This window comes from Phacochoerus africanus, chromosome 5 (assembly GCF_016906955.1).
Source record: "Phacochoerus africanus isolate WHEZ1 chromosome 5, ROS_Pafr_v1, whole genome shotgun sequence".
Lineage (NCBI taxonomy): Eukaryota > Metazoa > Chordata > Mammalia > Artiodactyla > Suidae > Phacochoerus > Phacochoerus africanus.
In genome coordinates, this window is record NC_062548.1 from 59,991,048 (window position 1) to 60,004,917 (window position 13,870).

General features: G+C 39.7%; 1 protein-coding gene across 1 annotated transcript in view; it reads right to left on the minus strand.

Moving 5' to 3' along the window:
* VWA3B (von Willebrand factor A domain containing 3B) overlaps positions 1-13,870 on the minus strand; it is a 222,067-nt gene that overhangs the window by 68,384 nt on the left and 139,813 nt on the right. The window contains 2 exon segments of the mRNA XM_047781500.1: positions 12,636-12,792; positions 13,157-13,244. Of these exon segments, the coding sequence (XP_047637456.1) occupies positions 12,636-12,792; positions 13,157-13,244 (245 nt within the window).

Consider the following 13,870-nt stretch of genomic DNA (forward strand, 5'->3'; position numbering starts at 1 on the left):
AGCCACCAGAGAGCTCCCAGTATGTTCCATATCTTAGGAAAATTCTAGTAGAATATTAAGATATAATAGAGTTTTTATATCATGTATGATTCCAAACACAAGGAGACTGGGCAATTTGGAAATGTAGGGAGTCACTTTTCCTTTTTGGCTGCATTTGTGGCATGTCAAAGTTCCCAGGCCAGGGACTGAACTCATGCCACAGCAGTCACCAGAGCCACAGAAGTGACAATTCCAGACCCTTAACCTACTGTGCCACCACAGTAGATCTGTGTCTGGGAATCACTTTTAAAAAGTAAATTTTTACTTTCAATACAGATGACACAGAGTTCATGTTTTTATGTTCCCCCTGGACTCCAAAATCATACAAAAATTGTATTGTTATTTAAGAAAAACATGCATAGAAAGAAAGGAAGGAGAGGAAGAAGGAAAGAAGGAAAAAGAAAGATGCATGGTTAATATGCTTCTAGAGACAAAAAGTTGAACACATCAGCAGGGCTGAAGCTGTGGGTCTGTTCACTCTTGTGTTCAAATACAACAGGGGCAGTGGGAGCTCACCTCCTAGAAGGTAAGAGGGACTATGAGTCAGACTCGGGGCCTGAAGCCAGCATGGGTATGTGGTTCTCCCATTCCTGAAAGAAAGCCCTGTTGGTGAAAGTGGACACTGGGGTAGCCTCACAGCCAAGAACTAAACCAAGCCACCCCCAATCTATACTATCCCAGTGTCACCATGGAACAGTTCTAAATGCCAACGACCTGTGCAAGAGGATGGATTTAGGTAAGTGCAAGATGGAAGAAGGCAGAGAAAAAAAATTGATTTTTAAAAATATCGTTAAAATGAGCCAACCCACTAAAATTCCAAAAATGGTAGCTGAACCAATCAACAATTAGAATATCAATTCACTTGAGAAGAAATTAATTTATGAGCCACCTAACAATAATTATGATTAATTAAAATTAATTATGATTTGGTTGTTCAAAGATGTAACAGTCACATAAAAGTGCCAGAACAAAAAAATCTATAAGAACAAATGGATAAGAAAAATGTTTCAAATAACAAAATAAAGCCACACAAAAAATAGATACTGAAATAGAGAAATGTATATTAACTTTGCAATGAAAACATCAAGACCAAAACAAACAAAAAATAGTCAAAGATTCAGAAAACTGAAAAGGAAGGAATTTAAATTAGCTTGAATAGTCAAACCTCATTACTTGTCAGACACAAGAATTCATTATGTGGCATCTTTGCAATCTTTGTCAAAGGGAAGGAGTCAGAACAGTGGGTTAAAAGAAGAGCCAACTGGACTCTAAAAACTCAATGAAATTTGCAAAAGTGAAAAAAAAATCCAAACACCGCCCCCCTCATCATCTCTCAAAATATCACATAAACTTTCAAAGTTAAAAACAAACAAGAAACAGTCTCAACAAAATGAAAGGCCCTTACATTTTTATCTCCCTTGGAAAAAAAGATCCATTTCGAAAATAAATAGCTCTTCAAATTGCCAACTTATGGATCAACTGCAAATCAATACCACAAAAACATTTAGCCAGAATCTGCTTGACCCTGACTGAAGGTGCTTAAAAGAAACCCATTGCTTAAGGCTCTACCTCCCTCTTTGGTGGACTTGGGTCTCATGCTTTGCATGGCCATTGTGGACTTCAGTGTGGTCGGAGTTCAAATTTGGCTCGTGTGCACCCACTCTCATTCCTTTCTGCATGCAGATTTAGGGAAAGACAAAGTCATACTCCACGCCTTCAGTGTGTGGTCTTAGTTTTTACAACATGGTGGTCATGTGGAGGTCCCATGGGATAGTCCCTTTATGATATCAAGTCTAGTGTGACTATGAGGTCATAAGGGGCATTCTCACAGGGAGCTGGGGGATCAGAAGCATGGCCGCCAGCTTCTGCAAGGAAGCAGGTGGGGAGGAGAGTGTGATCAAAGAGGAAACTAATATTTTGTTTAGAGGGAGTGAAACCATCTGGTCATACCTCCTTTGAAAATGTCTTACCTGTTACCTCTTATAATGCAAATCAAATATTACCAACTAATGGGGGACCCTCTGGACAATATTTGATAAGAATAGGGAGCTTCAAGGTACAACATATTTCAATTATCTTGAGATTAACATAAAAGCCTTACTAAAATTTTTTTTTTTGTCTTTTTAGGGCCACACCCACAGCATATGGAGGTTCCCAGGCTAGGGGTCTAATTGGAGCTGTAGCCTCTGGCCTGTGCCATAGTCACAGCAATGCAGGATCAGAGCTCATGGCAACACTGGATCCTTAACCCACCAAGTGAGGCCAGGGATTGAATGGGCAACCTCACGGTTCCTAGTCAGATGTGTTTCTGCTGCGTCACAACAGGAACTCCGAAGCCTTAACAAATGATGATTCATACTCTGTGAGATTTTTTTTTTTTTTTCCCACTGTACAGCAAGGGGGTCAGGTTATCCTTACATGTATACATTACAATTTCATTTTTTCCCCCACCCTTTCTTGGGCTGATCAGACACAACTTAGAATAGATTTACAAGGAGATCCTGCTGAATAGCATTGAGAACTTTGTCTAGATACTCATGTTGCAACAGAAGAGAAGATTTTAACTATGGGGAAGGGAGGCTAGGTGGGGGTTGGCAGGTGGAGGCAAGACAGAAAGAGAATGACATGGACTATAATTGCTGGAATTCATGGAGGCCCCAATTGGGGCTGATTTTGTTAGGATTTTTCCCTGTGTTAGACCAGAGATACACCTTAACCAATAACTTTATGAATAACTAAGAATAGTTTAATCGGGGGGGGGGAGGAATAAATCTGGAGGTTGGGAGTGGCATATACACATTACTATATACAAAATGGGGAGTTCCCGTCGTGGCGCAGTGGTTAACGAATCCGACTAGGAACCATGAGGTTGCGGGTTCGGTCCCTGCCCTTGCTCAGTGGGTTAACGATCTGGCGTTGCCGTGAGCTGTGGTGTAGGTTGCAGACTCGGCTCGGATCCTGCGTTGCTGTGGCTCTGGCGTAGGCCGGTGGCTACAGCTCCGACTGGACCCCTAGCCTGGGAACCTCCATATGCCGCGGGAGCAGCCCAAGAAATAGCAAAAATACAAAAAAATAAAAAATAAAAAAAAAATAAAACAAAATGGATCTGCAACAAGGACATACTTAGCACAGGGAAATATACCCAGTACTCTCTGATAGCCCATATGGGAAAAGCATCTGAAAAAGAATAGATATATGTACATGTATAACTGATTGCTGTACACCTGAAAGTAACACAACATTGTAAGTCAATTATACTCCAATAAACTTTTTAAAAAGAAGAACAGTTTTATTAATAATGATAATAGTGTTTATCTTTTACTCTGCCAATACTAGGCACTCTATATTTTCTAATTCAATCCCTCTGTAGATATATATGTTGACATGCAGTTTTGTTATATGATTTTTCTCTCCACTAAACTCTAGTTTTTTATTCCTTTTAAAAATTACTAGTTTCTAGAACAATACATGTACAAAGTAACTGTTTGCAGAATACCTAGAAGACTAACATTATACATAAATTCAAATAATGGCTGAGTCTCAAGTATTTTAAAAAGTTTATCTATACTGTAAAATATTGTTTGGAGTCCACCAAATTTGAATTCTTGGTGATTGAAATGTGGAATGAGCATAACTTTGCTAATGTGAAAGAGGTGTTTGCCAAGAATGTGAATGACTTGATCAAGGGTTTTGTTTTGTTTTTAATTTTATGGCTGCATCCTCGGCATATGGAAGTTCCCAGGTCAGAGACTGAATCTGAGCTGCAGCCATGACCTACGCCACCGCAGCGGCAAAGTCAGATCCTTTATCCCACTGAACTGGGCCAGGGATTGAACCCGTACCTCCACAGCAACCTGAGCTTCTGCAATTGTATTCTTAACCCACCATACCAAAGTGGGAACTCCTGATGCAATCAAGATTTTGAGAGATATATTTAGCTTACACAGAAAACCATTCTCAAACAATAAAAGAAAGAAAATTTAAATGAAATACTCTTTTCATTTAACAACTGGCAAAGTTTTCTTTTAATGTGACTGCTCCAAGTGATGCCAAAGATAAAGGAAACTAGGTACTCCTCAAGTTTAAGTTGAACTTCTTAATAATGACTTAAATTGTAGTAATTCGTGTTATTGAATACTAGTACAACCATTAAAATTCATCTAGAAAAGGTCATGACAAGGAAATATGTTAGTAACAAATACTAAATGAAGAAAAGGAGATGCAGGACTGTACACACAGCGCTTAGCTGATAAGGCAGTACAGGCAGAATTCTACCTGACAGCATTCTAGCTGAGTTATAAGCAATCCCATATTTTGGAAATGAGAAAATAGTGTGAAACTGATGTTTACATATTTATTGCTCAATCCTGACTGAATTCACCAGCTTCACTGTTTTCAACTAGATTATTTCTTCCAATAAATATCCCAGAGTTTGCTGCCAGATTGGCCAAGGAGAGGTCTGACTGGGGAGTATTGAAAATGCAAGAGCTGTGCAAATCCTACATGGATGACTCTGAACATATATGAAATGACTTTATAGCTACTGCACTTGTACAAACTGCTGAAGCTTAGACATCTGCTTTTCAAGGGAAACATCTCCAGGCTCCACAGAAAAAAAAACTGATGGCAGGGCCACAAAATTAACTGGCCAGGAGGTGTGTCAATAAGATCATTCATAAACCCAAGAAAATATGTTACTTACTATGGTGTAGGTTACATCTCACAAATTTCAATATAAACTTTTAGAAAATAAAAAGGTATTTTTAAAATGCAAATTTCAATTAAAAATGCGAGTGAGGTCACTAGATTTTAACTGATGTAGTAAATGAATTATTTGCTGGCCTGGAATGATGTTCAAAATAGATTGCTGAGTAAAAATGAAGGCACAAATTATCTTCCGTTCAACTTCATTTCCGTGAAACAAAAACAAAGATCAAGGATTCATATAGTGAAAAAGGTCTGGCCAGATAACCACCAAATAATTCATCTGTGAGTAATTCTATTCTTTCTTTCCCATTTATTTGTATTTCCCAGTCCTTCTACACAATGAATACACACACACACACACACACACACACACACAGATACACACAGTTTTGTATTAAATGTCCTTTTTAATTTTTGACTTCAAATAAGGTTTTCTATCGATATAGGTTTTTCTTTTTCTTTCTTTCTTTTTTTTTTTTGGTCTTTTCTAGGGCCCCACCCATGGCATGTGGAGTTTCTCAGGCTAGGGGTCCAATCGGAATTGTAGTCGCTGGCCTATACCACAGCCACAGCAATACAGGATCCAAGCCTTGTCTGTGACCTACACCATAGCTCACAGCAATGCCGGATCCTTAACCTACTGAGCGAGGCCAGGGATCAAACCTGCAGCCTCATGGTTCCTAGTCGGATTCATTAACCACTGAGCCACTACAGGAACTCCCATCAATATAGTTTTTAATGCTACTTGAAAAGCAACAAAACGCCATGCCCTTAGCAGCATCCCTAACATTATAAATGATGATATAAATAGCCACCTCACTAGGCTGCTTTTAAGTTCTATTTCAGATACTTTGGTGAAATCAAATGCTTGGCTTAGAACCTAGTATGAGAGTTCATCATGTACTAGATTAGAGCCTTTGCCACTGCCCATCAGGAGTAAGCGACAGAGCTGGGGTGCAAGTCCAGGCTACCTGACCACAAAGCCATGTGCTAAACCCAGCTTAGGGCAAAGCAGGATGCCTTGGTTAGATGCTGTTAAAGACATGGTGATGATGGTGATGATGATGATTGTGGCCAAGTAGGACCCTATGGACAGACCAGGACAGACCCCTTCCCCATGTTCTGGGCTGTAGCTCCTCTGTGAAATACCTAGATAAGTGTACTAACACACATTTCCTGAGTTGTTTTACAGATGCTAAAACCACCACCAAATGGAAGAAACTAACTACCTGAGGATCATGAAGAGGAAGCCCCCAGATCTACTGGTGCCTTGGGACTGAAAATGTTAAGCCCTGTTGTACTGCCCTGTTACCTCACCATCACCCAATAAGAGACCTGTGCACGAGCTTGTCACATACCCTGTGATACATACCTCCCTCATCTTGTCTTTAAAAATGGTTGCTGAAACCCTTTGGGGAGTTTGGGGTTTTTGAGCATCAGCAACCTGTTCTTGTACGGTGCCTTATGATAAACACTGCACTTTTCTTCACCACAATCCAATGTCAGTAGATTGGCTTTACTGCACGTGGGTGAGATGACCCAAGTTTGGTTCTGTAACATGATGATTTTCCACCGATACTAACTAATGTTCCCCCAATTTTATTTTTTTCCCAATGCAATTGGCAGTAAAGAGCTTTAAATTCCAGAATCATCAAATCACTAAAACAATTTTACTCTGTATATGACTTGGTGATAAATTAATCTTTCTGAAAGAGCTAAGGTTAAAGTTATCTGGTCCATTGCAAACTCAAAGTGCCTGTTAGCATCTTGTAATGAAGAGTTGCTAGGGCAACCTCTCTGCTCAATACTTCATTTCCAAGGTGACAGATTTGATGCTGGTCCAAGGAACACGAAAACCAAAACAGCATTGTATTCCAGGAGAAGAAACAGCCCATACATAAGTCATGAATGAAACAAAGAGCTGGGGACAAAGCCAAAGGCTGCTTTACAATTCTATCCAGACAGATGTGGCTGCACAGACAACACGGGAGTAAAAGTCAGTTAAGAATCTCAGTGAAATAGGTTAAGATTCTTGTTTCCTTTTCAGCTCCATTCTACTTTTTGTCTACATTTGCATAAAGTGTTAGGTCCAAGTTTCAAAAAGCCATACATCTCACTCGGTGGGATTATATTTTTTCAATCACTGTTTTCCCATTCTTTCCCTTTTATAGCTGAGGGTCTCTTCCGGTCAGAGAAGGTACTAAATAAAGACATAAGTGTGCTTTGAGGGTGCAGTTGGAATTGATCATCATGATTCTTGCTCTTCCCATCAACAATGGGGGAGCTTCCTACACATAGGCTTGTGAGGAGGATTTATGATGCCACGAAAGTGCCCTGAGTGGAATGCCCTTGAAAAAGGTACATCTCTTCCCCTGGCTTTGCTTTCAGGGTCAGAAGACTAGAATGTTCTCAAGAAAAACAGGACCCTCACTGCTCTTCCATTGGTCCCTTCTTGGAAACCACTCAACAGACATTTTTCTCTCTCTCAGCCCATGTGGTTTAGTCCTGTCGACTTGGCTTTATAAAGAGCCTTGCATCCATGCCCAGTGTTGTCACCTGGGTCACACCCACCCAGACCTTGCCTCTTGACTGCCCTCATCGTCCCAGCTGTGAACCTCTCCAACTCTTCTCCACAGAACAGCTAGAGCCCAAACTTGACCTTCCCTCACTCCTGCAAAAAACCCTTGGTTTCCCTCAGGTGACATTAAAAATTCCTTGACTCAAGCAAGGTCCTTCCTTCACCAGCCTTCCCACCTTCGTCCAATCACACTGAACTTTCTTTGAAATGACAAACTCTCTCTGACCTTAGACTTCCCCACACCTCCCCCACTGCCTAGGTTACTCCTCCAGCTCCTCATCCTCCAGGTCCAAAACTGAACTGAAGAGACCCTGGGCTCTGACTGCTCCAGGCCAGGTCCAAAGCCTGCTCTGACACCTGAAGCCTGTGAGAGGCCTCCAGCACCTTCACTCTGCCCTTCCCACTTGTCACATTTCATTAGATCTTCTTATTTTAATTGCTCTTTCCTCCATGAGATTGTAAGCTGTGGCCGGGTAGGAATTTGGCTGTCTTGTTTGGCTGTATTTTAGAGCCCAGCCCAGGGCCTGCATACAGTAGGCATGTAATATTTATTGATTATTTTTATAATAAAAGCCAATATTTATTCCATGCTTGCTGTCCATTATATGCATTACTTCTTTTTTTTTTTGTCTTTTTGCCTTTTCTAGGGCCGCTCCCGCAGCACATGGAGGTTCTCAGGCCAGGGGTCTAATCGGAGCTGTAGCCGCTGGCCTACGCCAGAGCCACAGCAATGCCAGATCCGAGCCATGTCTGCAATCTACACCACAGCTCATGGCAACGCCAGATCCTTAACCCACTGAGCGAGGCCAGGGATCAAACCCGCAACCTCACAGTTCCTAGTCGGATTCATTAACCACTGCGCCACGACAGGAACTCCTATGCATTACTTCTTTTCTAGACCATATACACCATCTCAGAGTAGGTGTATTATAATCCCCAGAGTACAGGTAATAGTGCAAAACTCCTGGGGAGCTAAGTGCTTCAGTGAGTACTATATTTCCTTCTTCCGAATATGAGGAGAGGACAAGCTGCATACAAGTAAGATTTCACATCTTGTTTGCAAACTATTTTTTGGGTATTCGAAGTATCTCTATACTGGTAGAACTAATGCTTATCAACAAGTATATATATAGCGCCTCTTAGGAAAAAGGCTGTCTTTGGGGATATAAGCTAGTGGAAATATAAACTCTATTTGGAGGATGATTTGGTTTATTCTGTCAAAAAATTAAATGTTCAGATCCTTCGGATCCAACAATCCATCACAGAGATACACTTGTATATGTGCCCAAAAATTTCTGTGCAAGGAAATCCATTATAGGTCTGTTTGTAATCAGGGGAAGAAGGACACAATGTAAACGTCCACAATAATAGGGAAGAAACTTGCAACTAACAAAAATGAGACAGACTCATATATACATATATATATACACATATATATACACACACTTAGAAAAGTCTCTAAGATACCATTTTTTAAAGATAACAAATCCATATAATGTTGTCTTATTAAAATTATTTTGTATATTAAAGTTGCTGTATACGTATATATAGATATATATAACATATACACGTGTGTGTGTGTGTGTGTGTGTGTGTGTAAAAGAGGATTGAAAGGATATTTATCAAACTATTCAGAGTGTTTCTTTTACAAATGGGAGTGGTTGAGAGAGAAACTTTCACATTTTCCTCTAAAGACTTCTAAATGGTCATTATACAGAAGATGTAAGTCTATATCACTTATCGAATAAGAAACCAATAAATTAATTAAAAAGCAAGTGTCCTTTACATTTATACCATTTTGTCTCTTGCTTTAGGTCTGTTTTATTATTATTATTATTACTATTATTTGTCTTTTTAGGGCGGTACCCTTGGCATATGGAGGTTCCCAGACTAGGGGTCAAATCAGAGCCTCAGCCGCTATCCTATGCCATAGCCACAGCAATGCAGGATCCACGCCACATCTTTGACCTACATCACAGCTCATGGCAACGCCAGATCCTTAACCCACTGAGCAAGACCAGGGATAGAACCTGCGTCCTCATGGATATGAGTCAGATTTGTTTTCACTGAGACATTATGGGAACTCCTAGGTCTGTTTTTTAACTTTTTTTCTCTCTCAGCATATCATTAAGGCAGTTCAGAGTTGAAAGTACTACAAGAAAAACTAAAAATGATATAAACAAATCATCCACATCTCTAGCAATCTCAACCCACAGATAAACACTAGTAACATTTTGGTAAAAGAAGAGGGAAGGAGGAAGAGGGCTGTGTCTACATCATACACAGATATAACCAAATTAACATACTGTCTATGCAGTCTTTTACCCTGATTTTTTCATCCAGCATTGTATTGAGAGCTTTTCCCCATGTTGTTCTTCTGAAACGTGGTATTTAATGAAAGTGTAACATTCCATCATATGGATGGAATGAATATTTAATGAAACTATGACATCCCACCATATGGATAGAATGGATATTTAGGATTTTGGGGTTGTTGAAAAACTGAAAGTTTTCTTATTGTTAGTATAAGGCAGCAATAATTATTCTCTGAATGTATTCCTCAGTATTTCTGATGATTTCCGTCTGTAGATTATGGAATATCTACATATGGATTTGCTGGAGGAAAAGTAAGTTCTTAATATCTCTGAATATACTGCCAAGGTCAGGATGTAAAAGTTCTAATTTTATCCTATTTTTGCCACCACTGTTTATTAGTATTTTTTTAACCTTACAAATTTGATCATGGGAGGAAAGTTGTCTACTTGCTTTTTTAATTTGCATTTTTCAAAAATTCATATATTTGGTTATTAGTAAGAAATACTGGAGTTTCTGTCATGGCTCAGTGGTTAAGGAACCCAACTAGCATTCATGAGGATGCAGGTTCGATTCCTGGCCTCACTCAGTGGGATGGGGATCTGGCATTGCTGCGAGCCGTGGTGTAGGTCACAGACGTGGCTCCAATCCCAAGTTGCTGTGGTGTAGGCCTGCAGCTGCAGCTCCGATTGGACCCCTGGCCTGGGAACCTACATGTGCCGTGGGTGCAGCCCTAAAAAGACAAAAAGGCAAAAAAGAAAAAAAAAAAAACTTTTGTATATGGTTTTTGACTTATTTTACTTTTTTACTTTTTTCTCTGAGATTTTCCACTGGGATATTTATCATTTTCTTATTCCTTTATAGTATGGGTGCAAGTGCATGTTTGTATGCATAGTGAGCACTGATTTATACACACATACCAAACACACATGGTAACTTACATGGACATACACACAAACACACGTTTAAGATATTACTCTTATAATTCTTTGTTGTGTATGTTACAGATATTTTTCCAAAATCTGATTTCATTTTATGACATTTTTACACAAAATAACACTTTAATGTGTTCAATTGATAAATCTTTTCTTTGATTTTATGCATTTGCTTTCCTACCTTCTTCTATTTGTTTTTTGAGCATTTACTTTTCAATGTATCTCAGGTTTTTGAGAAGCTTAGAAGGAAACATAAGGATAAGAAAATTCTCTTTCTAGGGAGAATTCACTAAATATATTTTCTTTCAAATAAAACTCAGGAATAGTAATAAAATAAATGTGTAGACTATGAGAAGCCATTATCGAACTTCTTAGAAGGAATAAATCAGTATTCAGTTTTGCTTTCTTGCTTCTGGAAGAAATCAGGTTCAAGTGATAAGCTGGTATCTGACCCATCGGGTTAGAGTTCACTGGAGGTGTAAATAGAATCTGCCAGTCACAGGTGACAGCCAATGACAGGACTGCTCACCTTGAGGCAAAGTCATCAGGAATCTAGCCTAAGTGACCACACACATGACCTCCAGAGCAAGAACTGCTAGTCAGTCAAACCAGGATGCATATCGAACTCCATAGGTATAACTGCTTAAATGTGACTAATAGGAAAAGTCCAATTCATCTGCTTCTTCCAAACACATCGAATTCCAGCTACTGCAAAACCCGTTATAGATGAAGGCTTTTCTTTCCCCGCCTTTGCTTTTTCTCAAATTTTTAATAGGGAAAACTTCAAATAAAAAAGCAGAGAGACTAGTAGGATGAGCCTCCCCCCACTTAATATTATTATCCAAATTTAACAATTATCAGCTCATGGCCAACCTTGCTCTACCTATTCCTCCTCTCCCCACAACTACTCCTACCATCCAGATTATTTGGACGCAAATTCAAAATATCCTATATTCCCACTGTACACATTTCAGTGTGAAAGAAGGTCTTTTGTGGTTGTTATCTCCACCTAGTGACTGTGAGACCTAATATGCTTCTTCTTAGAGAATTAGTTGCTGCTCCACTTGCCTGGACGCACCAGGGTTCAATCTTCATATTCTTGTTCCTTTGTGTTCCTCATCCATGTGCAATCTGGCCGCTCTGCTGGATCTGTTCTTGTTCAGGATGAGAACCTTCCAGTCGCCCAATTCAAGGCAAACTTTACAGTACTTATGTGGCCTCTTCCTCAATGAACTCCACCACGGCCTCCTACTGGAAGCCCTTTTTCTCCTTCCAGGAAGCACCGCCACCCTGGCTCTTGGCTCCAGCTCACTCTCATCCTCTCTCAGTCTCTCTATATCTCTGTCTCTGCTTCTCTCTCCTTCCCTCTTTCTCTGACTTTTTCCTTTGGAGACTGATTTTTTTTTATTGCAAAAATCTTTATTGAAATACAGTTGATTTATAATGTGTGAGCTTCAGGTGTAGAGCAAAGTGACTCAATTATACATACATACACACACACACATATTCTTTTTTTTACATTCTCTTCCATTATAGGTTATCACAAGGTACTAAGTATACTTCCCTGTGCTGTACCATAGGTCCTTGTTGGCTATCTATTTTTATATATAGCAGTGTGTATATTTTAATCCCATTTTCCCATAAATTTGTTTTCTATGCTTTGGAGACTTTTGTGATGGAAAAGGTGCAACTGTATTTAGGAAGAGAAGGTAAGAAAAGGAAGGACATAATGTATCATAAGGTATCCCTGTCCTCTGATATCAAATGATATTCACAACTCTGACCTGGAGGCTTTTCAACAGTTTCTGCAGCTCCACACTGCCACCCATCAGCAACGAGCCAGGAACTACCAACCCAACAAAGGCCAATCTCTTCTCAGCTTAGAAACAAAAATGCATAAGAGCTTCCCTCTCTCTCCTTTTTACTGCTTACACAAGTAATTTTTTTCCAATGGCTGAAATACATTGCTGTTACAACTGTACAAGATGTTACGTGGACCACTTTTTATTTAAGCAGGAACTGAAAAGTACATCAAGTAGGGACATATAGAAAGTCAGTTTTACCTCATCAAAGACCTTGGAAACGACATGCTTGTCCAGAATGGGGACGTAGGTGGGGCTGTGAGGGACAGCCGTCACTGACAAGGCATCCATGATGGTGAGCTTCTTGGCTGCCAAGCCATGGATCTCGAGCCAGTCTGCTGAAGACATCTCTAAAGAACTAAGAACAGAGGACTGTGACATTTTAAAATTTATACCAGGAGTTCCCACTGTGGCTCAGGAGAAAGGAATCTGACTAGTATCCATGAAGATGCAGGTTTGATTCCCGGCCTCCCTCAGTGGGTTAGGGATCCAGCATTGCCATGAGCTGTGGTATAGGTCGCATATGCAGCTCGGATCCCACGTTGCTGTGGTATAGTCCAGCAGCTACAGCTCTGATTCGACCCCTAGCCTGGGAACCTCATAATGCCATGGGAGTGGCCCTAAAAAGACCAAAATAAATAAATAAATAAATAAATAAATAAATAAATAAAATTTATATAAAAAACATAACAAAACCGTCTTAGTAAGACTGAAGTACTCACTCTTGGTCATGAACTTGGCTTACTTCTTGAGTCGATATTTCTATCATCTTGTCATCTGGAAATTCATTTGTCAACAAGACACCCTTTTCTGTGGAAAAGGAAATGGCAGTTGTATAATTTCCTATTATACGGGATTCATATCAAAATGCAAAAGGATCATACTTGCCTCTGGGTTCAGTTGTGACTGAGGGCTGATAAATGGATATATTTCAGAAAACTGCTCTGTCAGAGTGGGTTCTAGGCAAGATTCATTTGCAATTGACACTAAAGACCAATACATGCATAAGTAGGATACTCTTGTTCTGCTAATCTACCTTGCCCCATATCCAGGGAAGGGTGAGACATACTCATTCTCTCATTCTCCAAAAAAAACATTTTTTTAAGATGTCAAATAGGTTCACTTTTAACATGAACCAATCATAGTTCAGTGTTGCCCACATTAGATTCCCCCTCGTAGCAAATTACACAGGAGAGCCTTGTTCAATATTTCACTTTTCAATAGTGTTTTCTGTAATTCCTCAGCTCTGTGTGGAAAACCAAAATTCCTATTAGGTCATGTTTAGTTGTAGGTCCAAATGTGCAAATTACTATTTGGAGTTTTTAGTGCCTATCTTTCTATAAGCTTAGCTTTATAAATGAAACAGGGTATTAGTTGAGTCAGCAACATCTAGAAGAAGGGGTATTCAGAAGTGAGCTAGCTAAATGCCTAAGAAA